A 27,046-nucleotide genomic window follows, 5' to 3' on the forward strand; every position below is an offset into this window, starting at 1 on the left:
CGTTTTGGGATCAGTCAGGTCCCAAAGGTTCCAGACCAGGTAGGTTTAACCTGTATCATGATCGAAAATATCATGAGAAGAAAAATTCTGCGTTGGTCATAGGCTTTGGACAAAGTTCAGTAAGTAAGGCATAGATCCGCTAACTATAAAGTGAGAATAAAAATATTTGGATAGCTGCCTCATTCTTTGACTGTCCTTTCTGTGCCCTCAATGAGGCTGGGGTAAAATAAAAAGACAGTAAAATAGTAACTCCTTGCTTAACATTATTATTATGTTCCTAAAAAATTCTACTTCAAACATTTTTGTTGAGCAAATCTGATTTCCTCATAATGTACAGGCAGTCCCCGGGTTACATGGATCCGACTTACATCGGATCCCTACTTACAAACTGGGTGAGGCAACCCCACACTAGCTGCTTCCCCCCCGCAGACCAGGAAGACGCGAAGCTAGCGCGTGCCCCCCTCTGCCCTCCAGCAGACCAGGGAGATGCGAAGCGGCTTTTCTCAGCAGACACCTCAGCTTGAGAATAAAGGACTGAGGGAAGTGAGGTGTGGGAGAATAAAACTGAGCTCTGGAGAAATGTTTGGCTAGAGTTTCCCCTACAATATGTACCAGTTCCAACTTACATACAAATTCAACTTAAGAACAAACCTACAGTCCCTATCTTGTACGTAACCCGGGGACTGCCTGTAGTTGGGCAGGGGGTAGTTTCCAGAGAAGTTGCCAGACAAAAGACATTATATGCATAAGCTGTATATGTTTTAAATAATTGTAAACCATTTAATATTGTACTCACCAGTAATAATTATGAAGCTTGGTTAAGGCACAGCCAGCTCAGAAGTCCCTGCGCTCCCATTCCGCTTCGTTACTGGAATGCTGGGCAGGCAGAACAGTTGACCACACAACCTTAAACATGTATGTTCTCTAATAGATCAACATTACGTGACCTTAAATGAGTGTGTTCTCCAATAGATCAGCAATCTAATAATGCAACATTAACCAGGATGACTTTAAGTGAGGAGTTACTGAATATAGTAATATTTAAGTACTGTATAATCTTTCATATACACAAGGAAGCAGAATTATAGTTTACATAGTGTGACAGACCCAAACCAGCAGCCTGCAACACTCTGGCAGAAGGCAGGTATACATAGCGCTGGATAACTGGCTTTCTCTTCCCAGAGTAAATTCCTAGGCATGTCTACACTAGGGAGTTATTTCGAAATAATAACTCACAAAATAAAAATTTCGAAATAGCACTATTCCTCTTCACAAGCAGGAGTTATTTTGAAATAACAAGCACTTTTTTTTGAAATAACAAGCTTGGTAGTGTGGAGGCTCGCCTTGTTACAGTAATTCCTAATTTAACATGTGCCCGCTTAACACATTTTCGCGATAGCACAATTTCTTTTTTTTTTTAAGGGAACATTTTTTTGAATTACACAACCATCCCCAGACTAACATGATTTCCCCAGCCGGCCCATTGCCGGCGGCTGCACGGGGCTTCCCCTGCCTCCCTGCAAAGCGGCGGAGGATTCGCTGCTCACCGTGTCGTTCCCCGGTGCCGCTCCCCCACCCCCCTCGCCAGACGCAGTGCAAGTCCCGGCGGACCCACCACAGGGGCATACTCCCAACCCAATCCCCCTCCCTACACCTTCCCTTCCCTAGAGCCAAACACCTCCCCTCCCTGCTGTAACCCAGTCTCCTTTCCCCTCAACTTTGTCCCGGTCCCAACAGACACCACCACTTGAAACGCAACCCCCACCTTTTCCATTATTTTCAATGGGAAAATTGACCCCCCGCATAACATGTTTTCACTTAACATGATCATTTTCTGAAACATATCTATAGTGTTAAATGAGGAATTACTGTATTTCAAAATAAGTGTAGACATGCCCCTAGAGTGCAGCCACAAAATGAAGGCAGGCAGATACCTGGGGCTAGTTAATTAGCTTGCTCCCTCAGGCAAGTCATTAAACACTTGCAGCCAATTAAAGCCAGTGGGGCTGCTTTAAAAGGTTTCCCCCCTGGTAAGGAGAGGGGGAAGGCAAGGAGTGATTGACCAGAAAGAGAAGTGCAGTACCAGAAGAAACTGTGTGCATGTGTGTGAGCTGAGGACTGGCTAGCAAGTACCAGGAGGAGGCAACTGGGGGGGGGGGGGGCTGTTTGGGGAAGTAGCCCAGGGAAAAAAGCTGCCAAATTAGAAGTAAAAAGAACCCAGTCTGTTGCTGTTGCCTTAGGGTCCCTGGGCTGGATCCTGGAATAGTGGGTGGGCCTGGGTTACCCCAAATCTCCCCCGCACCAACACAGGCCAATATTATCTTCCAGTAGTGTGAAACCCACAGGGCACAGACAGCTTTGCCATAATAGCCAACCTAGCTTCTGGTGCATCCTTATTTTCTAGTGTCTGGCTTTGCAATCTAAATGTGTGTTAACATTTTTTTATGTAATCTGTGAATGGTCCAGAATGGGTCACAATTTATTGTAAATTATAGAAGGGAGATTTCTAACCATCAGAACTGTAGGATATCAAACACTATCTTCTCAAATGTTGTTTATGTTCAATCACATTCCTTTTTCATATAGTCCATTTCTTAAACTAATGATAGCTTTTTAAAAAAGCTATCCCTGAGCATGATTCATTATAGAATCATAGAATACTAGCACTGGAAGGGACCTTGAGAGGTTCTCGAGTCCAGTCCCCTGCCCTCATGGCAGGACCAAATACTGTCTAGACCATCCCTGCTAGACATTTATCTAACCTACTCTTAAATATCTCCACAGATGGAGATTCCACAACCTCCCTAGGCAATTTATTCCAGTGTTTGACCACCCTGACAGTTAGGAACTTTTTCCTAATTTCCAACCTAAACCTCCCTTCCTGCAGTTTAAGCCCATTGCTTCTTGTTCTATTCTCAGAGGCCAAGATGAACAAGTTGTCTCCCTCCTCCTCATGACACCCTTTTAGATACCTGAAAACTGCTATCATGTCCCCCCTCACTCTTCTCTTTTCCAAACTAAATAAACCCAGTTCTTTCAGCCTTCCTTCATAGGTCATGTTCTCTAGACCTTTAATCATTCTTGTTGCTCTTTTCTGGACCCTCTCCAATTTCTCCACATCTTTCTTGAAATGCAGTGCCCAGAACTGGACACAATTATCCAACTGAGGCCGAACTAGCACAGAGTAGAGTGGAAGAATGGCATCTCTTGTCTTGCTCACAACATACCTGTTAATGCATCCCAGAATCATGTTTGCTTTTTTTGCAACAGCATCACACTGCTGACTCACATTCAGCTTGGGGTCCACTATAACCCCTAGATCCCTTTCTGCCGTACTCCTTCCTACACAGTCGCTTCCCATTCTGTATGTGTGAAACTGATTGTTCCTTACTAAGTGAAGCACTTTGCATTTGTCTTTATTAAACTTCATCCTGTTTACCTCAGACCATTTCTCCAATTTGTCCAGGTCATTTTGAATTATGACCCTATCCTCCAGAGCAGTTGCAACCCCTCCCTGCTTGGTATCATCTGCAAACTTAATAAGCGTACTTTCTATGCCAATATCTAAATCGTCGATGAAGATATTGAAGAGAGCCGGTCCCAAAACAGACCCTTGCGGAACCCCACTTGTTATATGCCTTTCCAGCAGGATTGTGAACCATTAATAACTACTCTCTGATTATGGTTATCGAGCCAGTTATGCACCCACCTTATAGTAACCCCATCTAAGTTGTATTTGCCTAGTTTATTGATAAGAATATCATTCGAGACCGTATCAAACGCCTTACTAAAGTCCTAGGTACACCACATCCACCGCTTCTCCCTTATCTACAAGACTCGTTATCCTATCAAAGAAAGCTATCAGATTGGTTTGACATGATTTATTCTTTACAAATCCATGCTGTCTGTTCCCTATCACCTCCCAAGTGTTTACAGATGATTTCCTTAATTACTTGCTCCCTTATCTTCCCTGGCACAGAAGTTAAACTAAATGGTCTGTAGTTTCCTGGGTTGTTCTTATTTCCCTTTTCATAAGTGGGCACTATATTTGCCCTTTTCCAGTCTTCTGGAATCTCTCCTGTCTCCCATGATTTTCCAAAGATAATATAGCTAGATACCTCCTCTATCAGCTTCTTGAGTATTCTTGGATGCATTTCATCAGGCCCTGGTGACTTGCAGGCATCTAACTTTTCTAGGTGATTTTTAATTTGTTCTTTTTTTATTTTATCTTCTAAACCTAGCCTCTTCCCACTAGCATTCACTATGTTAGGCATTCCTTCAGACTTCTCGGTGAAGACCGAAACAAAGAAGTCATTAAGCATCTCTGCCATTTCCAAGTTTCCTGTTACTGTTTCTCCCTCCTCACTGACCAGTGGGCCTCCCTGTCCTTGGTCTTCCTCTTGCTTCTATTGTATTTATAAAAAGTCTTCTTGTTTCCCTTTATTCCCGTAGCTAGTTTGAGTTCATTTTGTGCCTTTGCCTTTCTAATCTTGCACCTGCATTCCTGTGTTGTTTGCCAAATTCATCCTTTGTAATTTGTCCTACTTTCCATTTTTTATATGACTCCTTTTTTATTTTTAGATCATGCAAGATTTCATGGTTAAGCCAAGGCGGTCTTTTGCCATATTTTCTATCTTTCCAACGCAGCGGAATAGCTTCCTTTTGGATCCTTAATAATGTCCCTTTGAAAAACTGCCAGTTCTCCTCAGCTTTTTTTTCCCCCTCAGTCTTGATTCCCATGGGACCTTACCTATCAGCTCTCTGAGCTTACCAAAATCTGCCTTCCTGACATCCATTGTCTCTGTTTTGTTGTTCTCCCTTCTACCCTTCCTTTGAATTGTGAACTCTATGATTTCATGATCACTTTCACCCAAGCTGCCTTCCACTGTCAAATTCTCAACCAGTTCCTCCCTATTTTTTAGGATCAAATCTAGAACAGCTTCCCCCCGGTAGCTTTTTCAACTTTCTGAAATAAAAAGTTGTCTCCAATGCAGTCCAAGAACTTATTGGATAGTCTGTGCCCTGCTGTGTTATTTTCCCAACATATATCTAGGTTGTTGAAGTCCCACATCACCACCAAATCTTGGGCTTTGGATGATATTGTTAGTTGTTTAAAAAAAAGCCTTATCCACTTATTCCACCTGGGTAGGTTGCCTGTAGTAGACTCCTAGCATGACATCACCCTTGTTTTTAACCCCTTTTAGCCTAACACAGAGACTCTCAACACTTCTGTCTCCTATGTCCATCTCCACCTCACTCCAAGTGTGTTCATTTTTAATATATAAGGCAACACCTCCTCCCTTTTTTCCCTGTCTGTCTTTCCTGAGCAAGCTGTACCCTTCCATACAAACATTCCAATCGTGTGTATTATCCCACCAAGTTTCTGTGATGCCAACAATGTCATAATTGTACTTATTTATTAGCATTTCCAGTTCTTCCTGTTTATTGCCCATACTTCTTGCATTTGTATATAGGCATTTAAGATACTGATTTGACCTTACCTCCCAGTTTTGCCCTGACCCTCCTTTCTCTCTGCCATTATAGCCCACACTCCCTCCCATTTCCGACCCATCTCCCAGGTCTCCATTTACCTGTGGGCTTTGCTCAGCTGTCCCCATCGAACCTAGTTTAAACCCTCCTCACTAGCTTAGCCAGTCTGTGTCCAAATAGCATATCGTCAGTGAGAAGCAGTATATTGGACTGGTAAATGCAAGGAAGAGGCAGCATAGTACATTCATGTCCTCCGTAAAATAAGAGAATAATTTTTATTTCTTAATTTGTAATCTAATCCTTTTAAGAGAAATCACTTAGAAGTATATCCGCATTTAACATATTTTATGATGATCACTTCAGTATTAAATTAATTGAAAAAGCAGTTACTGCTCTACATAAAATACTCTGCCACTGTGAACATTAACCATTAGTATATTAATGTGCTCAAGACTTTTAAAATAATGGCTGTGTTTACACTACAAAGAAAAGTCGGAACCATATTTTGCATGTCTTTTTCCGCTTTTATTTTGAAAGAGGCTTTTCCTCTTTCGGCACATCCCTTCTTCCTCGTACAACGGGGTTTACAGGGATGGTGAAAGAATGCGTCTGCTTTTCCAAAATTGGTATTCCGGAAAAGAGCTGCAGTGTAGATGTAGCCGGAGTGTTTTGCTTGTACTATAATAAACTGGAGATTGCTGAGTCTACCACAAGGTGACTTTCCTATGGAAATGTAGTTTCTACAACAGGGGTGGGCAATAATTTTTTTGCCGGGGGCCATTTCAGACATTTTTGAAGTGGCCTTGTGCTGCCCTAGAAGGATCAGGGCCAGGATACTTCCCTGCTTCCCCACCCACAGATCATGATTGGTCTGGGGCTGGAGTAGCACCTTTGCTACCCCCCAGAAGCTCCCCCTAGTCACCCATTCCCCTGGCAGTGGGAGGAGACTTCGCGTGTTCCCCCTTCTGCCCCCAGGCCAAACAGGGTTTGGGGACGGGGGAGCACGTGAAGTCTCCTCCCACCCTGCCAGGAGCATGTGGCACTTCTGAGTGCTGCGTGCTCCTTCAAGGCGATGGTAGGGCAGAGGAAACTTTGTGCACCCCCCCCCCCGCCTTCCAGACCCTGATTAGCCTGGGGGCAGGGAAGCATGTGAAGCTTCCTCCTTCCCTGCTAGGAGTGCATGGCGCTTCTAAGTGCTATGTGCTCCTTGCAGGGTGGGGGCAGAGCAGAGGAAACTTTGTGTGCACCCCCAGTCCCTGATTGGGGTGCACTCCTGGCAGGGAGAAGGAAACTTCATGTCTTCCCCCCCTCCCCCAGGTCCTAATTGGCCTGGGGACAGGGGAGCGGCAGGGCCTCCATGGGCTGGATCAACCCACTTGGCAGGCCAGATCCAGCCTGCAGAGGCCCCTTTGCCCACCCCTGTTCTACAGCTTTCTGGCCCACTTTTATGGCTTAAAATGCTACATTCATTGTCTTACTGTTTTATAAAAAAGTAGTCAAGATTTGGTAAGTATGGTCTAATTTTTAGGCAGTGAATTTAAGTCCTAATTATTTCTCTTCACTTTAAAGGTCCCATTAAGTAATGGAGCCGACATCACAGAATATCGTTTGGAGTGGGGCAGTGTGGAAGGATGTATGCAGATCTGTTACTGTGGATCTGGACTCAATTATGAAGTGAAAGGACTTTTGCCTGCGACTATATATTACTGCAGGGTTCAGGTAAAGAGGAAGATTTACTGTTGGTATCCTGCTATTCACAGATCTGTGTGAATATTTGTTTTACTTTCTCCGGAAAGGAGAACAGCAAAGTGGAGCAGAGAGAAATGGTCCCATAATTGGGACCCTCTTTCCAAATGATGCCATGGTATCCTCTTACACCGAGGGTACCTTTTTGGGGGAGAGAAGTGCTTGTTAGAAATATAAATACTAAGATGGGTAAACTTTAGTGCCTCCTATTAAACAAGGATATTGATATAATAAACCTCACAGAAACTTGGTAGAAAGATGATGAGCAATGGGTCACAATAATACCAGATGATGAAATGTATAAAAGAGTGATAGAATAGGTCGGTCGTGCTGATGAGAGAGTGGCAATATATGTGAAAGAATACAGTCAACAGTGAAAATCTTAAAATCAAACTGTACCATAGAATCTCTATGGATAGAAATTCCATGCTTGTCTCATAAGAATATAGCAGTAGGGATCTACCAACAACCTTGTGACTAGGATGGTGGTGATGATTGTGAAATGCTATGGTAGATTAGAGAAGCAAGAAAAATAGAAAACTAAATAATGAGAGATTTCAGCTATCCCTATATGGACTCAGTACATGTATTCTCAGGATGGGATGCAGAGGTAAAGTTTCTTGACACCATAAATGACTGCTAATTACTCTTGGAATACACTGGAGAGGCAATTCTTGATTCAGTCCTAAGTGGAGCATAGGATCAGGTCCAAGAGAAAAATATATAGCTGAACTTCTTGATAGTAGTGACCATAATATAATTAAATTTAACAGCCTTCAGTGGGATGTGGTACTAAAGAAACCCACCAGAGTAGCATTTAACTTCAGAAAGGGCAACTTCAGAAAAAAGAAGAAACTAGTTAAACAGAAATTAAAAAGTGCAGTAACAAAATTGAAATGCCTACAAGCTGCATGGGAACTTTTTAAAAATACCATAATAGAGGCTCTAATTAAATGCATAATACAAATTAAAGAACACAAAGGACCAAAAAGTACCACTGTGACTAAACAACATAGTGAAAGAAGTGGTTAGAGGCAAAAAGACAGCCTTTAAAAATTGGAAGTTAAATCCTACTAAGGAAAATAGGAACTCTGGCAAGTCAATTGTAAAGCAGGCCAAAAAAGAATTTGAAGAGCAACTAGTCAGCAACTCTCAAACTAACATCAAAGTACATCAGAAGCAGGAAGCCTTCCAAACAATCAGTGAGGCCACTGAATAGCTGACATGCTAATAGAGCACTCAAGGAAGATCATGCCATTGCGGAGAAGTGAAATTAATTCTTTCCATTGGTCTTCACTGCAAAGGATGTGAGATTTATTCCCACATCTGAGCCATTATTTTTAGGTAACAGATCTGAGAAACTATTCCAGATTGAGGTGTCAATAGAGGAGATTTTGGAACAAATTGATAAATTAAAGAATAATATGCCACCAGGACTCAATGGGATTCACCCAAGCATTCTGAAGGAACTCAAATATGAAACTGCAGAACTGATTGGTGTGAAATGTATCATTTAAGTCAGCTATTGTACCAGATGACTGGAAGATAACTAATGTGATATCATTTTTTTAAAAAGGCTCAAGAGGCAATCCTGGCAATTATAGGCTAGTAAGTCTAACTTCAGTACAAGAAAATTGGTTGAAACTATAGTGAAAAACAGAATTTTCAGACACAGAGGCAGATACCATTTGTAAAAAGAAATCATTCCTCACCAATCTATTAGAAGTTTTGAGGGGGGATCAACAAACACGGACAAAGGTGATCCAGTGAATATAGCGTCCTTGGGTTTTTTAAAAGTCTTTGACAAGGCCCCTCACAAAAGGTTTTTGAGTGAAGTAACAATTATGGGATACGAGAGATGGTACTGTCATGGGTAAGTAACCGGTTAAAAGACGTGAAATAATGGGTAGGAGCAAATGGTCAATTTTCAAAATGGAGAGTGATAAATAGTGGCATCCCTCAAGAATCTGTAATGAGACCAGTGCTGGTCAACATATTCATAAATTATCTGGGAAAACAAGTGGAAGTGAGGTGGAAAATTTTGCAGATATACAAAATTACTCAAGATGATTGAATTCAAATCAGACTGTAAAGAATTACAAAGCGATCTCAAAAAACCAGGGGACCGAGCAACAAAATGACAGATGAAATTCTATGATGATAAATCCAAAGTAATGCACATTGGAAAACATAATTCCAACTATACATACAATATGATGGAGTCTAATTTAGCTCTTCGCACTCAAGAGCGACATCTTGTAGTCATCGTGGATAGCTCTCTGAAAATAAGTGATTGGGCAACAACATGGTAAATGAAATTTAATGTGGATAAGTGTAAAGTAATGCACATGTACCTGAGCCATCACTGGGCCAATTCATGCTTGATATTTAGACAAATGTCTTCAGCATATAGTTAAAGACACTACTACAGTATCCTAGACAGATAAATCAGTAGCTGAGGAGAACTATTTATTATCAGTGTGCATTTACAGTTAATTAATTGGGTCTTCCAAAGGAACATGCAGACTCTTATTATATTAATGTAATATAAGACTTCTTTTACTTACTATAGCTATAGAGGAAAGTGGAATATGTCTTCTGGACTGTACTGGGAAGAGTAACCAGAAATGGGTACTATTAATGACACATGTAATTTATGGCAAAAGCACAAGAAGCTTATGGTAAGCTGGTAAATAATATTTGTACCAGCAAGGGGAGATGAAGAATACATTTGGCAACAGTTTTAGTTGCATGTAGTAGTAAAAATTTCACTATCAGTAGTTTCACAGAGAGCTCCAAGCAAGTAATAATTTCAGATTAATAATGTTTCAAGGAAGAGTTGATCAGCATTCCTCCTACCTGCGCTATTATTTTTACTGTTAGAAGCACAACTAGCAGCTTCTCATTTCTGGTTCAAAATCAGACAACCTTTACCTTCACCCCAACACTCTTTTCAAAGCTAAGAGTAATACAAATATATGTATATTTCAGATGGACAGTGGCTTTGCTTTGTACAATATTGAAGAATGCTTAGATTTTCCATATTCCACTGCTTATTACTGCTACAGCAAATCTTTTTCTTTTAATTTTTAAAGATTTTTATTTCAGTACAATAAAATGAAGAATGAAGTCTAATATCAAGTACATTAAGCATACCACCACCAGCTGTAAAAACCCTACATTTTAGTCTTCAAGGACAGGTCAAATCAGAGTGATTCCATTTCTAATGCATTTTGTGTGCATCTGTTCTTTTTTTTTTAAAAAAAAAGTAAACATTTGTTCGCATGTCTGTTTTACCACTATTGCTGATTTACAGCTGTGAGAGCAGAATCAGTCACACTCAGGACTAAAGAAATGCTGATTTTGCTCTTACTTTATCTGATTCTGTCTTTTCTGACCCTCACCCCAGTGTTTGAGCCATACAGCCCTGCCTCGGAGCAGCTTCCCATCCGCCATGCAACCATTACCTCAAGCCCTGGGGAGCAACCCTCCCGCTGCTCCAAACCCCAGTAGCAGCCCCCTGCCGTCCACGTGGCTGCAAACCCTTGTGGCAGCAACCTACCTGCTATGTGGCTGCAAATCCCAGTGGCAGACACCCTGCCCGCCCACCCACAACCCAAAATCCCAGCAGCAGACACCCTCTTGCCTGCCCACAGTCCCAAACCCGGCGGCAGCCAGAAAAGCCAACCTCCAGCACAGCCTTAGCCACCAGAGTAGTCATCTGTGGCAGCTACGCCACTCACTTTCCAAATCCAGCAGGTGAGTACTGCCGTGTGAAGGAAGTGAGCAGGCTTAGAATTTTTTGTGCACGGCCAGACACACACCTTTGAGGGAACTCTGCTCCCAAGGGTGTGTCTAGACTACATGCCTCCTTCGACGGAGGCATGTAGATTAGCCAGATCGGAAGAGGGAAATGAAGCCGCGATTAAAATAATCGCGGCTTCATTTAAATTTAAATGGCTGCCCCGATCTGCCGATCAGCTGTTTGTCGGCAGATCGGGGGAGTCTGGACGCGATGCCCCGACAAAGAAGCCTTTCTTCATCGACACAGGTAAGCCTCGTGAAACCAGGCTTACCTGTGTCGATGAAGAAAGGCTTCTTTGTCGGGGCATCGCGTCCAGACTCCCCCGATCTGCCGACAAACAGCTGATCGGCAGATCGGGGCAGCCATTTAAATTTAAATGAAGCCGCGATTATTTTAATCGCGGCTTCATTTCCCTCTTCCGATCTGGCTAATCTACATGCCTCCGTCGAAGGAGGCATGTAGTCTAGACACACCCCAAGTGACATAGCTGGAGTACCAGGGGATGGATAAGACAAAAAATATCATAATGCCACTATATGAATCCATAGTACCCACACCTTGGATACTGTTTGTAGTTCCGGTTGTCCCACCTCAAAAAAGATGTATTAGAATTCAAAAAGGTGCAGTGAAGGGCAACAAAAATGATTAAGGATAGAGACTGGGAGGAGACATTAAAAAGACTAGGATTTGTCAACTTGGAAAAGAGATGGCTAAGAGGGATATGATAAAGATCGATTAACTTGTGAGTGGTGTGAAAAAAGTGAATACGGAGGTATTAGTTCCTCCATCACAAGAAGCTAGGGGTCACCCAGTGAAATTAATAAGCAGACGATTTAAAACAAACATAAGGAAGTCCTTCACACAGTACAGTCAAGCTGTGGAACTCACTGTCTGGGGTCATTGTGCAAATCAAAACTATAATTGGATTTAAAAGAGAAATCGATAAGTTTATAGAGGATAGTTCCATCCATGGCTATTAGCATCCCTATGCTCTGAGTATCCCTAGCATCTGATTGTCAGAAGCTGGAGATGGATCATTTGATGATTGCCTATTCTTTTCATTCCTTCTGAAGCACCTGGCACTGGCTGCTGTGGGAAGACAAGATACTGAGTTAATGGACCGTTGGTCTGACCCAATATGGCAGTTCTTATGTTACTTTGCATTTGCAGGCCGTGAACGTTGCAGGCGCAGGACCTTTCAGTGAAGTAGTTGTATGTATGACGCCAGCCTCTGTACCTGCAGTTGTGACCTGTCTTCAGGGAAGAAATGAAGATGAAGTAGAGAGTCCACACTATTCACCTTCTACATGCCTTGCCATAAGCTGGGAAAAGCCTTGTGACCATGGTTCTGAAATCCTTGGCTATAGCATAGACTATGGAGAAAAGCAGCCTGTAACTGTTGGGAAGGTTTCAAGCTATTTCATAGACAATTTGCAGCCAGACACAACATACAGGTACGCTGTGCAAAGTGGTGTGGCTTTCTTAGCATTTTACATACAAAGAAAATAATCTATTGTCTTTGTTCCCACATTGCTTCTAATCACTACAACACTATCAAAGTATTAGTGTGTACGTCTGGTCAGAAAACAGACTTTGTAATGAACTCAACAGATCTGGTCATTGTGGGTATTAAGTTGTCTCCCCTAAGTTTCTGCTCCTGTCTGCATGGCAGAATCAATTCAGTTCTTGGAAACAAGAACCTAATTCCATTCATGAATCAACTTCAAATTGGTTAACAAAGCTCTGATTTAAATTCCTGACAACAAGCTTAAGGGGTGTTGCTGATGTATTGAAAAAAGAGACAGATGCCTAAGGTGCATGTCCAATTAAATAAGGTCTGTCCATGGTAGGACTGTACATTATTTTATCCTCTGTGTCCACTAGTAATTACTTTCCACGTCTGACACAGTCCCTGGTTGTTACAGAGTATAATTCAGTTTCTGCAGAACCTTTACTGCTGGTGGTGATACATCTAGGCACAAAGAGCATAACTTTGAGATCCTAGGTGGTGTCTGAAAAAAATGATTACAGAAACCATCCCTTTTCTTGTAAATCAGTTAAATTTAGTATGGAAGTTATTAAAAGAGGAACACAAATTCCACTATTCCACTTCAGCCAGTTTTACACTAGAACATCATTCTGTGTTGAACTTCGATCATTCTGTGCTCATTACAAATACAATTCTTGTGCGTTAAAATATACCAGGTGAAATCTTGATTCCATTGAAGGCAATGGCAAAGCTTGCATTGGAGCTAGGATTTCACCCCATGTGTGTGATGATAAATATTATAGACTGCCTGGGTAACCCTTAATATTTTTTATAGAAATAAAATACTTTTGTGTTATTACTTTTAAAACTGCTATCTTAGTAACTGAAAGAACCACAGTGTGCCAAATTATGAGAAATTGTTAAAAAAAAATAAAAATAAAACACTACTGAAGAACTGGAAATCTACACTGCAGAGATATATTTGCATTTAGAGATACAAAAGTACTTTTATATCACAGATTTGATAAACTTCCAGGTCCACGTGAAAATAAAACTGAAATATATGGTTGTCAGTACAACAATGTGCTAACAAATTAACACTCAAATTTAGAGAGAGAGCGAGAATTATATACATGCATGCAGACTCCAACATTTTTAAATTATGAGCTTTGAATTTTAGAGCTTGGATTATTTTTCACAATTGCTCAATCATTAACTTTTTTTCAAAACAAGACTGATGTTAATGTATGATATTTTAATGGAAAATGAGATGGCTTAGAGTCATGAAGTGTTGGCTAATCAAAGCTGCCTTTGAATTCCATAAAGCTTGCAGCCATATCCTGACTTCTATGTTCTTTAAACCTCAGGACTATTTTCTGTTTTTGTTTTGTAAAAAAAGGTTTCTAATCTTTGTTCGGTCACAGACATTCAAACTGTAAACCTGCTCCTGAGATGGAAAGTTTGGAACACTGACTTCCTGAAAATCACAGATTATTTTTGGTACCTGCAACAATTATAATGGCCTGCAAAGTTCACAGCTGCTAATCCTTTGATTGATTGATTTCTTCGATTTTTTTCTTGTGGCCCCCTTCATAATTCATTATTGGGAGTGACCAACTGTGCCGCTTCCAGTGATATTAGCACCACTGTAAGCTCCCTGCAAGAGAAAAAACTAGTGTCAGCCCAAATATACCTTCCATTCTTAATAAATTAGTTCAGTTCTAGTAGGCTCTCAGAACTTCTCTCTGGCCACCCCAACTCTTTTAAGGCTGGCACTAACATGGATGTTTATCATCAGAGAAAACTGAGCATTTGTTGCTTGTTACTTCATTTATCAGGTATAATGACAATATGCAATAATTGAAAGGGAATCGGAAGATCATGGCTTTCTATAAATATCAGTTCTTGTGCTGAATTAGGATCACCCGATGTCCCAGGACTAGTGATGTAAAATCCTGTTCAATTGGTTAACCAGTTCAACACAATGTTGAAATGGTTAACCAATTAAAGAGGGGAGCCCCCCGGCACCCAACTAAGCTAGAGCAGCCCCTGCCTGAAGCAGGGTGGGGAGAGGTGCTGCAGCCCAAGGAAATAGAGAGGGGGGGATGCTCCCAGGTACCAATTAAGGGTGATGCTTACCGGATAACTGGTTAACCAATCACATCCCTATCCAGGACCCAAACGTTAGAACTTTTATCTGACAACCCTTACATCCATATTCTAAGATGAATGCACATTTGTTAATATTTATTATTAAATCCAACAGCTTATAGTGGTAAGGGACATGTATATCGTAAAAGTAGTATCTATTGAATATCCTTACTGTTCTCTGCTATTACGCTCTTAAATATGAGTGCTGGAATAAATCAGTTCCTCTTTTTTTAAATCTATTTTCATGTTTACATGGATATTTTTTTCTTTTTAATTATTAGAATACGAATTCAAGCCCTAAATAGTCTTGGAGCAGGTCCTTTCAGCCACACAATAAAAATGAAAACAAAGCCACTCCCTCCTGATCCACCTCGCCTGGAATGTGTTGCATACAGTTCTCAGACTCTCAAGCTGAAATGGGGAGAGGGAACTTCAAAAACATTATCTGACTCCATTCAGTACCACCTTCAAATGGAAGATAAGAATGGAAGGTTAGCACTAATATTACTCCCTTTTCTGTGTGCTTTGTATTACACATGGTGTTGTTTGATGGATGAGAAAAAATTAGAAAGGCATAATGGAAGAAGACACTATATCTTTGGTTTAATTTTAAACGAATTTAAGAAGTTTTCTGTCTTGGGAACAAAAGGGGAAACTCTGATGTTCAGCATTAGAAGGTGTAAGGCAGTTTTCATAGTGAAGGTTCAACATGAAGACCTTGATGTGGAGATGAGATGGCTTGTTCCGCCATGCTCTTCTCCTTTTCTGTGGTTTTGTTAAGTATTTGTATTAAGTCTGATCAAATTATTTAAACTTAATGTGACTTTTGGGCATGCGGGGGAGGGGGGGAGATTTTCACCTTGCTGTTGCTTTTTTTTTTTTTTTTTTTTTAAACAGAGAGAGGAACTTAAGGAATTAAACATGTTAAATTTGTACTTGCACTACCTTCCCCTAGATAGCAAAATAAATGATGTCACCTCACCACATACACTACCCTAGTATGAGTATATGATAGCTTGAGAATTGGACAAAAGTAGGGATTTGCCAAGTGGACACAGGGAGAAACAGAAATGGAGATCCACTTAGCAGGGAATTTACCATTGCCACAAAAGTAATTCATGCTCAATAATTGCCTGCACCCTAATTTTTATAAAGGAAGAGAGTTTAACATAGTGACGAAACTCTTCACTCTCTCTGAGCCAAAAGTACTGGTATGTATTAGAACCCCCAACATTAAAAATCAAACAGACAGGCCAGTGAAACCAATCTGTCCTAGCATGAGTGTGTGGCCAGTCTAAAAAAACCCATCAGAATGGAACAACAACATATATTACAACTGACAAATCCCTCCTGGGATTTGGGCCCATAGCATGCCTTCCCCCACAAAAATGTATAAGACCAATAGGAACCACAGAGACCTGCCCCTTTGTTAGAGCTAATTCGGAGTATTGCTAAGATGCAGGGAGCTAAAATTCCGACCCACTAATTTTTGAAAAAGAGGAAGATGACCGGAGCAATGATAATAGAAAACGCCACATTCTAAAACTAATCCAGAGCCCTCCTCGTTCTTCACTCTGAAAAGAAATAAGACCAGCAGCAGTCACTGCTTATTGAAAAGTGAGATCATTGTTGTGTATTATTGAACAACGATGAAGGAACTTGGGAATCATGCAGACTATGCTGGACTCTATTTAATCTGTTTACATAAGCACTGTTTCCACTTTCAGGCTTATATCCTTATACAGAGGACCATGTCATACATACAAAGTACAAAGACTCATTGAATCAACATCCTACAAATTCTGTATTCAGGCTTGTAATGAAGCTGGTGAAGGTCCACTTTCTCAAGAATATATTTTCACTACTCCTAAATCTGTTCCAGCTGCCTTGAAAGGTAAGTATTGTATTTTCACATGTCATTTAACTGTAGTGGCATTTTTCTCACTATTTTAATAAATCAATTCTACGAGTCCTCTTCAGTTTAAATAGAGCTCTACCAAATGTATGGCCCCTTCTGATCAATTTCACAGTCAGAGGGTTTTAAAAATAATCAATGTTACAATTTCAGATCTGAAATTTCGCAGTGTTGTAATGTAATCCTAGGTGCTTGCAAAGTAGTTGTAGGGGGGCTCCCAATACTGCTTTCCTCACTTTTGTGCTGCCTAGGTAGCAGCCTCCCAGTTTCCTGCCATTAGAGGCGGTTCTGGGAGGTGGAGGTGTGCAGGATCTCTCTTGTGTGGTTAGGAGAGCCCCAGAGTGGGGAGCAGGGCGGGTCCTAGATGCTAGTCCAGGCCAGTGACAGATTAAGGCAGGGGTTGCTAGTCAATCAGGGAGCCCCCCAGAAAAATGGGTGCCCAGGCCTCAATTGAATCACTCCAAACTCCAGCAGGAGCCCTCAGGGAAGAAGCCCTGAGTCTGGGCATGCTGAGTCCTGGCTGCAGCCTCTAGCCTGGATTGCACTGAGCCCTGGCTTTTTGGCTACGATCAAACGTAGTTCCTTTTGGAAACATTTCTTGGAGTCTAGCATTTTTGGTGTCCTGTTAGCAGGGTTGGGTCACATTCATCTAGGACACCTACAGACCAATTCATTTGAGGCCCCTTCCTACATTATCACTTTCTCTTTCCTTTCCTTGTATTGTGGAGGAATTTATCAAATTACTTCTACACACAACATAGCACCCAGTCTCTTCCATAGTGTCTCTCTCAGTCTCAGACTCACCAGCTTTCCAGTTGTAACCCACTATATAGATTATTTTTTCTGTATTGGGGCAGTGGGGTCAGATTCTCCTGCCTCTGCCTGCTGAAGGATTCTTATGCTATCCTCTGAAGCGTCTGGTTCTTGCCACTGATGGTTGAGTCAGGAAATTCCTATGCTCAGACAGGGTCAGTGGATCTCGTACTGCAATTCTTTATCTAGATTCAGTTACTTCATACTCTTCTGCAATAAAAGCTCTTTCAGACTACTTTCTTCATAGTAACTAATCTTTTTATGATGCTCATAAGTATCACAATTATCCTGGTTTCCTTGTGAAGCAAACAAATGTGCTAGTATCCTTATTTATGTAGTGTGAATCAACATGAGATGCTGATAGGAAAAACATTTTTGCACTTAAATATTTTGGTTTTGTGTTTCAGAAACAAAATACCATAGAGGCTATGGTTTACAAAATAGTGAGAACCACTAACTAACTAGAGACAATACACTGTTAACAAATGTATTTGCTTTTTTTCCTTCAGCACCAAGAATAGAGAGAGTAAATGATCACACTTGTGAAATCACATGGGAGGCTTTGCAACCAATGAAAGGTGACCCAATTATTTACAGTCTTCAGGTCATGGTGGGAAAAGACTCAGAATTCAAACAGGTATAGTTTATTAAAAAGTATAATATGTCTATATGAAAAGTATAGGTGACGATTAACTGCAATTAAAGAATGTGCAGATCAAATGTTATATTAATCACACATGCTGATTTTATGTAGAAAGCTAATATTCCAGGTTTCCTCATCTAAAATGTTTGCAGAGGGAAAAGACTCACTATTAGGATGTCATAGTTTCAGACTGGAAATGGAGTGGGCATTTTTAACAGTGAAGGGTAATTAACCATTGAAACAGTTCAGCAAGAGTTGTAGTAGATTCTGCATCACTGACAATTTTTAAACCAAGATTGGATGTTTTTCTAAAAGATCTCCTCTGAGGATTATTTGGGGGCAGTTCTGTGACCTGTTATACAGAAGGTCAAACTAGATGATCACTGTGTTCCCTTGGCATTGGAATCGATGAATCTACATTGTAATCACTAGTCATCTTGAATATTTTGTACTGTTCTTTGCTGCGAGGGTCAGGAAAATGTCCATGAATGTTAGGAATTGAGAAAGGGGAAACAAACTAATCAAAGGGATGGAAGCAAGATTTATGAAGAGTAAACAGATTAGATATTCATTGCTTATCATGGACTGTTCATGCTATTGATAGTCTAGAAAGTTTTGCTATATTGTCTGTGGTGTGTGGAAAGCACAGTAGAGTGGACTGGCCCTGCGTTACGAGAAGAAATCTATAGGCAATGTAGACACAAAGGAGTAGTGTCTTGAGGGGAGGGCTCTAACCCAATCCAGTCATTAGTTCTTTGAGGAGTGTCCCTATGGGTGCTCCACCTTAGGTCTTTGAGGTGCCTCTGTGCACCTAGTCAGAGATTTACAGTAGTAGTGCCCTCCGATAGGCTACGCACACGAGGCAGATGGCAAACGTGGTGCCATTATCACGCATATGCAGCCAACCGTCCCTTCAGTTTCTTCTCTGCCACCACCGGCATCAGTCAGAACCTCAGTTGCTCTCCAATTTCTTTTTAAAGTACTTTGAAATTTTGAAAATGTCCTTGTTACTCATGTAGTGAGTTAGCGTTACAGTTCTTTCTAGTCAGTTTTTTTCTTCAAATTAAAAACACACACCTCTTTTCTCCTATTGTACAGCTACCATTTTTCAGCCTCGCAGTCTTCTACTACCTGAGGTGCCTGGTTCTCTAATATTCAAACATTGCCTCTCCTGCAGGTTATCTATCCCTGTCTCAGATGGTCATTCCCGGCGTGTGCGCAGTTTGGATCAGGCACACGCTACCGCACAGTGCCAGCATTGCAGGCAGTTAACAGCTCACACATGGAAGGCACAGGAGCTTCAACTGACACTTCTATCGCTCAAGAAAACTATGAGACCTGCCTCATATCCAGAGCACTCCTCCCCCGCGCCAGCCATCCCCCTTGGCCATGTCTGAAAGGGCCTTGTCTTCCAGCTGTACCTTGAGAGACTCTTCGTCCAAGCAATCTAGGAAGAGATCTCATTCCTCGGGGAAAGGTGACTCCCTAGAAAAAAACAGGAGCAAGCATGCAAAGTAGCCCCTGCTCCGATCCCACTACAACTCCAGACACCAACGATTCCCAGGGATCCAGGAACCTAACAAAGCAAAGTACCAAGGCACCATACAAAGACAAGTCTAAATCAGTGCCTCTGGCGCTGTCAGCACACACATCAGTGCCGAAGAAAGATAAGACCAAGCCATCTTCACCGAAGCACCACCGGCACCGAAGAAGCCTAAGCCTCATATGGCACCGTCAGCACCCATGCTGCCTCCAGCACTGAAGAAGCATAAGCATGTGGCACAGACGGTTCCCCATTCAGCATCATCGGAACTGCAGGTAGCAGCAATAGTCCCATCTCAGTTGCTGTCAGCACCACAGATGCTGGAACCAGTCCCATTCACCAACACGGAGGAGCTCAGGGTATCGTCGGCACCCACAACTCCTCTGTTCTGCAAGGACAGTATGCCTGCATCTGGTAGCATCCTACGCTCAGCTATGCTGGGCTCAGCACTGCCGTTGTCTAACAATGAGGACAAAGAGCCCTTGGTTGGCACCAATACCCCAAGGCATTTCTCCCCAAAGCAACCCCAACCACAGCAACAGCACATAGTGGTGCAACTGCAACTGCCTCAATGGTTGCCTCCTCCCATGCCACTCCCTTTCACCTGGCCCTATTGGGACCCTTGGGCAGCATATTGAGCCCAATATTCACAGCAGGTGCAACCCCATAGGTCAACAGCATCTTCCTCTAGTGCAGCATCCCTGCCATTACTCGACAGGTCAGTATATCAAGAGAAGGAGGAACCGGCATCTAGTGACGAGGAGTCTTCTGTTTCCTCCCATCCCCAAATGCGCACATTCTCCTCTTCTGCTTACGACACCTTGATGCTTCTGCCCCCCCACAGCGGGAGATGACTTCCATTCTTTCCAGGAACTCCTTAAGCGGGTTGCAGAGGTCTTTGAGGTCTCCCTGGTTAGCCTTCCTGAAACTCAGCACAAACTGATCAGCATACTCTACACCTCACCTGCCTCCAAACTGGCCTTACCCATGGATCCTGCGGTTATGGACCCTGCCAGGGTCGTATGGAAGATGCCAGCCACAGTCCCGCAAAAGGTCAATACTATGTGGCCCCACAAGGTGCGGACTTTCTCTTCTCCCACCCATCTTCTAACTCTATAGTAACAGATGCTGTTAATCAGAGGGGCAAACAGAACGCCACGCGCGCTACCCTATATGTTAAAGAATGGAAGCACCTAGACTTCCTGGGGAGAAAGGTCTACTCCTTGGCCTCTCTTCAGCTCCTCATATCAGACTGCATGACAGTGTTGGCAAAATACACCCACCATATCTTTGAACAGCTTTCACTCCTTATTGACAACTTATCTGAAGATAAAAGAGAACAATTCACAGCCAACATAAATGAGGGCATGCTTAATTCCCATACAGCCCTACGAGCTGCCCTTGATGCATCAAGTTGGTCAATTACAACTGCGATTGTGATGAGAAGGTCCTCCTGACTTCACTTTACCTCACAGGGAAAACCAGTAAAGGCCATGGTAGAGGATCTCCCTTTCCAAGGATCAAAGCAGTTCGCAGACACTACGGTTGCGTCCCTCCATTCTCTTAAAGATTCCAGGGCAATGTTAAAAACTCTTGATAGAAATGTAGCCGTGTTAGTCTGGTGTAGCTGAAACAAAATACAGGACTATGTAGCACTTTAAAGACTAACAAGATGGTTTATTAGATGATGAGCTTTCGTGGGCCAGACCCACTTCCTCAGATCAAATAGTGGAAGAAAAATTCGACACTCAGTGCAGGGGACTGAACAAAGACCCCAACTACCTTACCCATTACAAAGATAGCTTCCCCAATTATCACCTCTAATACCATTAACTCACAGGCATTTACCTTCCTTTCCCCCCCCCCCCCCCCTGCACCTCCACTCTGTTCTGTAATGTGATTTGTCCTTTTCATATGTGTTCATTTTTTTTAATTGTATCCTTTGGGATATATGGTTGTGACTATTTTCTTCCACTATTTGATCTGAGGAAGTGGGTCTGGCCCAGGAAAGCTCATCATCTAATAAACCATCTTGTTAGTCTTTAAAGTGCTACGTAGTCCTGTATTTTGTTTTAAAAACTCTTGGCATACATGTACCTGCAGTCAAACAGAAACAGAACAGATATTTTAATCAAACATACAAATCTTCACCCTTCAGTCAAGCTCAGAGGCATTTTGACAATAAATAGGAGGAGGCAACAACAAACTAGATGAAGACCAACCTGCTACATCTCAACCGTCAACCTTGAGGGAAGTGTTGTGAAGATCAGATTGAGAGTCCAGTAACAAACCCACATCTAGAGCAACCTCAGATCCATTTGCTATTCCATCACCGCCTACTACCCTTCTATCTCCACTGGTCATCTATCATGACCGACAAGTGGGTGTTAGGCATCGTGAAGGGCAGATACTGCATTCATTTTTCCACTATCCTTTCTTCCTCCCCACACTGCCCATCCTTCTTCAGGGACCCATCTCATGAGAGCGTACTATACAGAGAGATTGAACACCTTCCCCACCTAAGGGCCATAGAACCCGTAACTCAACTGTACAGGAGCAAGGGTTTCTACTCCCATTATTTCCTCACAACAAAGAAATCAGGAGGGTGGAGACCAATTCTCAATCGCAGAAGGCTCAACCAACACGTACAACATCAGCGCTTCAAGATGGTGACCCTAGTTATGATAATACCAGCCTTAAATGAAGGGGATTGGTTATAGACTTTCGACCTCCAGGATGCCTGTTTTCAGCCTGCACATCAGCAGTACCTAAGATTTGCACTCGGCAAGGCACAGTTCCAATACACAGTGCTACCCTTCAGATTCGCCACAGTCCCAAGGGTCTTCTCAAGGATCATCACAGTGGTGGCTGCGCACCTCCGCAAATGAGGGATATCCATATTTCCCTGTCTCAACGATTGCCTGATAAGAGCAACCACAAGGCAAAAGGCCTACGAAGCAGTCTCCTTAGCCATGTCTCTGTTCCAGATTCTGGAGCTAAAACTAAATCTTTCCAAATGTAAGCTCCAACCAACTCAGATTATAGAATTTATTGGGTCTTATCTCGACTGCATGTGGGCAGTAGCCTCCCTTTCACAACAGAGATTCCAGTCTATCAAGCACCTTATCAGATTGCTCCAATCCAGCCCACAAGTCTCACTCAGAGCTTGCTTCCAAATACTAGGCCACATGGCAATGGCCATGTCGGTGGCACACATCAGATTACATATCAGACCAATGCAGCAGTGGCTGAGAATGGTATACAGGCCTCATTACAACAGTATCAACAAACTGATTTCTATTCCAAACTAAATCAAACAATCATTAAACTGGTGGATGGATCCAAAAAACATGCGCGTTGGGGTACCCTTCCACAGAAATCCCCCGACGATCACAATCATGACAGACGCTTCCCTCCTGGAGTGGGGAGCACACTCCGGTCCTCTCAAAGTCCAGGGCCGATGGGATCCACACAAACATTCGCTTTACATCAATGTATTAGAACTCAGAGCGGTACTCTACACATGCCAACACTTTCTCCACCTGATACGGGGCAACACTGTACAGATTTTTATGGACAATCAAGCCACAGTGTATTACATAAACAGGCAGGGTGGAGCCAGATCTCACCCACTAGGCAGAGAGGAAGTCCACCTATGGTCATGGTGCATAGATTAGAATGTCTTCATAGAAGCTTTTTATCTCCTGGGCAAGGACAATCTTACAGCAGACACCATCTGTAGGAAGTTCAATTCCAGCCAAGAATGGGAGATGGACAACGACATATCACAGATGATCTTTAAATGCTGGGGATTTCTCATGATGGACTTATTTGCAACCAGTGCCAACAGGAAGTGTCCACAGTATTGTTCATATATAGGCGTTGGGCTGCACTCGCTGGGGGATACTTTTACAATACCTTGGAACTCATGCCTTCAATATGTGTTTCCTCCAATCCCATTTCTTCACCAGGTAGTCAACTGCAGTGTCAGTAATATTTATCGCTCCACCACATACCTGGTACACTTTCCTGTTCCACGTGTTTCCCATTTTCTAACACAGAAAGATGGTCAAATCCGGCACCCATCCCTCCAGATCCTTTACCTCCAGGCATGGTTGCTCAGTGGCTCTCCTCAATAGAAACAAATCAAGTCAAACAGATCTTAATAAACAGTTGCAGAGAAACAAGAATAAAATCTTACCTGCACAAGTGGAGCAGATTCTCCCTCTGGGCAGGTCAAAGATCTGCAAATCTGTCAACAATCCCACTATCCAATATATTAGAGTACCTTTTAAACCTAAAACACTCAGGTCTTTCATTTAGTTCACTGAAAGTACACCTTTCAGCCATAACAGCCTTTCACCAACCCATTGAAAACAAACCTGTATTCGCCCATCCAACGACTAAGCACTTTCTAAAAGGCATTCAAAACATGTTCCCACCAGTTAAAACCCCAGTTCCAACCTGGAACCTCACTCTGGGTACTTCGCACTCTCACCCATGCCCCATTCAAACCTGTTGTGACCTGCTCAATGCTTCACTTCTCGGTGAAGGTGACTCTGCTAATCTCTCTTACGTCAGCCACAGGGGTAAGTGAAATTGGGGCACAAATGGCTCACCCATCGTTTACAATATTTGCGACCACACCCAAATTTCTTACCAAAGATACTTACCTCCTTTCATTGCAACCAACCTGTGGTGTTACCTGTTTTGTTTCCAAAGCCTCATGCTACCGCTGAAGTAGCTAAATGGCACACTCTTGCTTGTGCTCCAAGTGATTGCCTTCTATTTGGAAAGGACAAGGACAATTCGTAAAAGACTTTTCAACTCCACTGCTAAAAGATCCCTGGGCATGCAAATCTCTACCCAGAGACTATGCAGATGAATTGTGAACTGCATCTGCCTGGCTTACACCAGTTTTAACCAGGAGCCTCCACTTCAATTGCGGGCACACTTCACGAGGGCCATGGCAACCTCTATAGCTTACCTAAGTATCATTCTTCTCTCAGACAGTTGCAGAGCTGAAACTTGGTCTTCTGCACCCACCTTCACCAGAGATTATGCCCTCAATACTTACCTGAAACAGGACACTAAATTTGAACATACGGGCCTGACCAAGGTCCAACACAGCACTTAACCAGAGCATCTCCCTTCCCATTATAGGTACTGCTCTATAGTCACCTAAGGTAGAGCACCCGCAGGGATGATACTCAAAGAAAAAAAGAAGGCTACTTATCCTCTGTAGTAACAGAGATTCTTTGAGATGGTTGTCCCTGTGGATGCTCCACCACCCACCCATCCTCTCCTCTGCTTCGGACATATTGATTTCTCCTTCTGGAGCAGAGAAGGAACTGAAGGGACAGTTGGCTGTGAATGCGTGGTAGTGGCACCACACGTTCCATCTTCCTCACATGCGCAGCCTACCAGAGGGCACTGCTACTGTAAATTTCTGACCAGGAGCACAGCGACACCCCCAGAGATCTAAGGTGGCACACCAACAAGGACAACCATCTCAGAGAACCTCCATTACTGCACAGGATCAAGAACCTCCTTCTCTTTCTTGCCATATATTCCCTTCCCAGTGATAGGGCATGCTGCAACCACCAGTACCAAACAGTTATTTTTTTCAGTTAATTTGTTTTTACCGTGTAGATAGGCAGTTTGAGATGCCAAATAACAAAATAGACTGCTTTTTACAGAGGATATACAATACTACTTAGCTTCTGATGTCTGTTACTATAAACTCTCAGAAAATTGACATATAATTAGACTTGTGAGCTCTGTTTCACACTATTAAGCAAACAGGTTTCCTTCCCAAGAGGAAGTACGATTAATTTTGAGATGTTGTAATTTTATTATGGCCCCTAATTAAATAACTATAGTGCTGTATTTTGTTAGATTATGCACCTTACTAGTCTCATAAATAAGTATCTACAGTGTAGTGTTACATATTTTACTTCCATTTGTTATAATTTCAGCATAAGTGGCACTGTAGTTAATCAAGGCATGTATTACCTTGCAGTATAAATATTCTTTTCATTGATTTCATAACTTGAAATTTGCAAATGCAGCATTCAGTTTGTCAGTAGAATTCATTAAATGCTGTTTAATTGGCTCTAGAGACAGAAGGACTGTGTTCTTTATAAGTGGTGCACATCGCCAATGTATTGTAAAAGAAAATAAAGATTACTCTTAAAGCCTGAAACTGACACTGAAGGAACAAATCTGTATGACCACTCATGCCTCACTGTAATTGTTTAGCACAGTAAATTGAGGTAGAATTTTAAAAACTAGCATTAATTTTGTAAAAACTATCACTGGAAATTAAAGCAGGCTACTGAATAGAAACAAAATATTAAAGGTATCTGGATATTAGGGTAAGAAGCCCTTTTGAAATAAACACAGTTTCTGTTTTGGGTTACTGCTTATTACAAAATGTGTAGGGCTAGATCTTCAGGCAGTGCACATTAGCAGAGCTTCAGTGGAGCTACACTGATTAGCTGGGGAACTGGCCTATAATGTGTAAGTGAACACATACGTTAGGTTAAACCACTAAGGGCTGCTCTATACTACCACAGTGAATTGATCTAAGTTCTGCTACTTCAGCTATGTGAATAGTGTAACTTCAAGTTGATATAGCTAGATCCACTTACCGCAGCGTATACACTGTGCTAGGTTGATGGCAGATACTCTCCTACTAACTTCCCTTATTCTTTTCTAGAAGATTGAGTACACAAATCAGTGGGAGAGTGCTCTCCCATTGATTTATTGTGTCTTCAACAGACCCAGTAAAATGACACTCACTGCATCGATTGCAGCAGTGTTGATCTGTGTTAAGTGTAGACATGGCCTTCGAGCCAGACTCTCTTGTTCATTGAGCTGTTCTGTGGTGTTCCAGCACTACAAAAAAGCAGTCTGCTCTACTTTTAAAATTAAAAACTGATTGCAGAAATCCATACTGTAGGAAGAGCTCCAAGTAGCTTAAAAGCTTGTCTTCTAATATTTACCAACAGAAGTTGATCCAATAAAAGAGATTACTTCACCCACCTCTTCTCTCCAATATTCTGGGACAGATATGGCTATAACAACACTGAATATACTCAGACATCGAATTAATCCCTTAGAACCCCATGGTGAGGCAATGAGGTTTACATCATATTCAGCACTTAATCATGTAAGAAGCCCTCACAGGAGTTAAATTTGGTGCTTTGCAAGTTATGATCTAACAGAGTTTGTAATGCTACATATTTTATCAAAAGATTGAAAATACATTTTATTGAGCATTAAAGTTCTTTTTCATTAATCTTTATTCGTTTTTTGCCTATATGGCTAGAAAAATGTCATTGAAAAGGCAGATGATTAAGTAGTATTTTCTGTTTTCACAATAATTTAACAGAGACATATTAAACTATAAGTAGGGCATTTTAAGTTTAATTTTTATGTTAAACAGA

General features: G+C 42.0%; 1 protein-coding gene across 6 annotated transcripts in view; it reads left to right on the plus strand.

Moving 5' to 3' along the window:
• FNDC3A (fibronectin type III domain containing 3A) overlaps positions 1–27,046 on the plus strand; it is a 208,098-nt gene that overhangs the window by 178,628 nt on the left and 2,424 nt on the right. For all 6 annotated transcript variants that reach the window (XM_075919050.2, XM_075919051.2, XM_075919052.2 and 3 more), the window contains 5 exons: positions 7,060–7,209; positions 12,212–12,495; positions 14,963–15,172; positions 16,409–16,575; positions 17,919–18,046. In XM_075919050.2, the coding sequence (XP_075775165.2) occupies positions 7,060–7,209; positions 12,212–12,495; positions 14,963–15,172; positions 16,409–16,575; positions 17,919–18,046 (939 nt within the window). The remainder of the gene's footprint in view (positions 1–7,059; positions 7,210–12,211; positions 12,496–14,962; positions 15,173–16,408; positions 16,576–17,918; positions 18,047–27,046) is intronic.

The sequence above is a fragment of the Pelodiscus sinensis genome, chromosome 1, assembly GCF_052426305.1.
Source record: "Pelodiscus sinensis isolate ZL-2025 chromosome 1, ASM5242630v1, whole genome shotgun sequence".
Taxonomy (NCBI): domain Eukaryota; kingdom Metazoa; phylum Chordata; order Testudines; family Trionychidae; genus Pelodiscus; species Pelodiscus sinensis.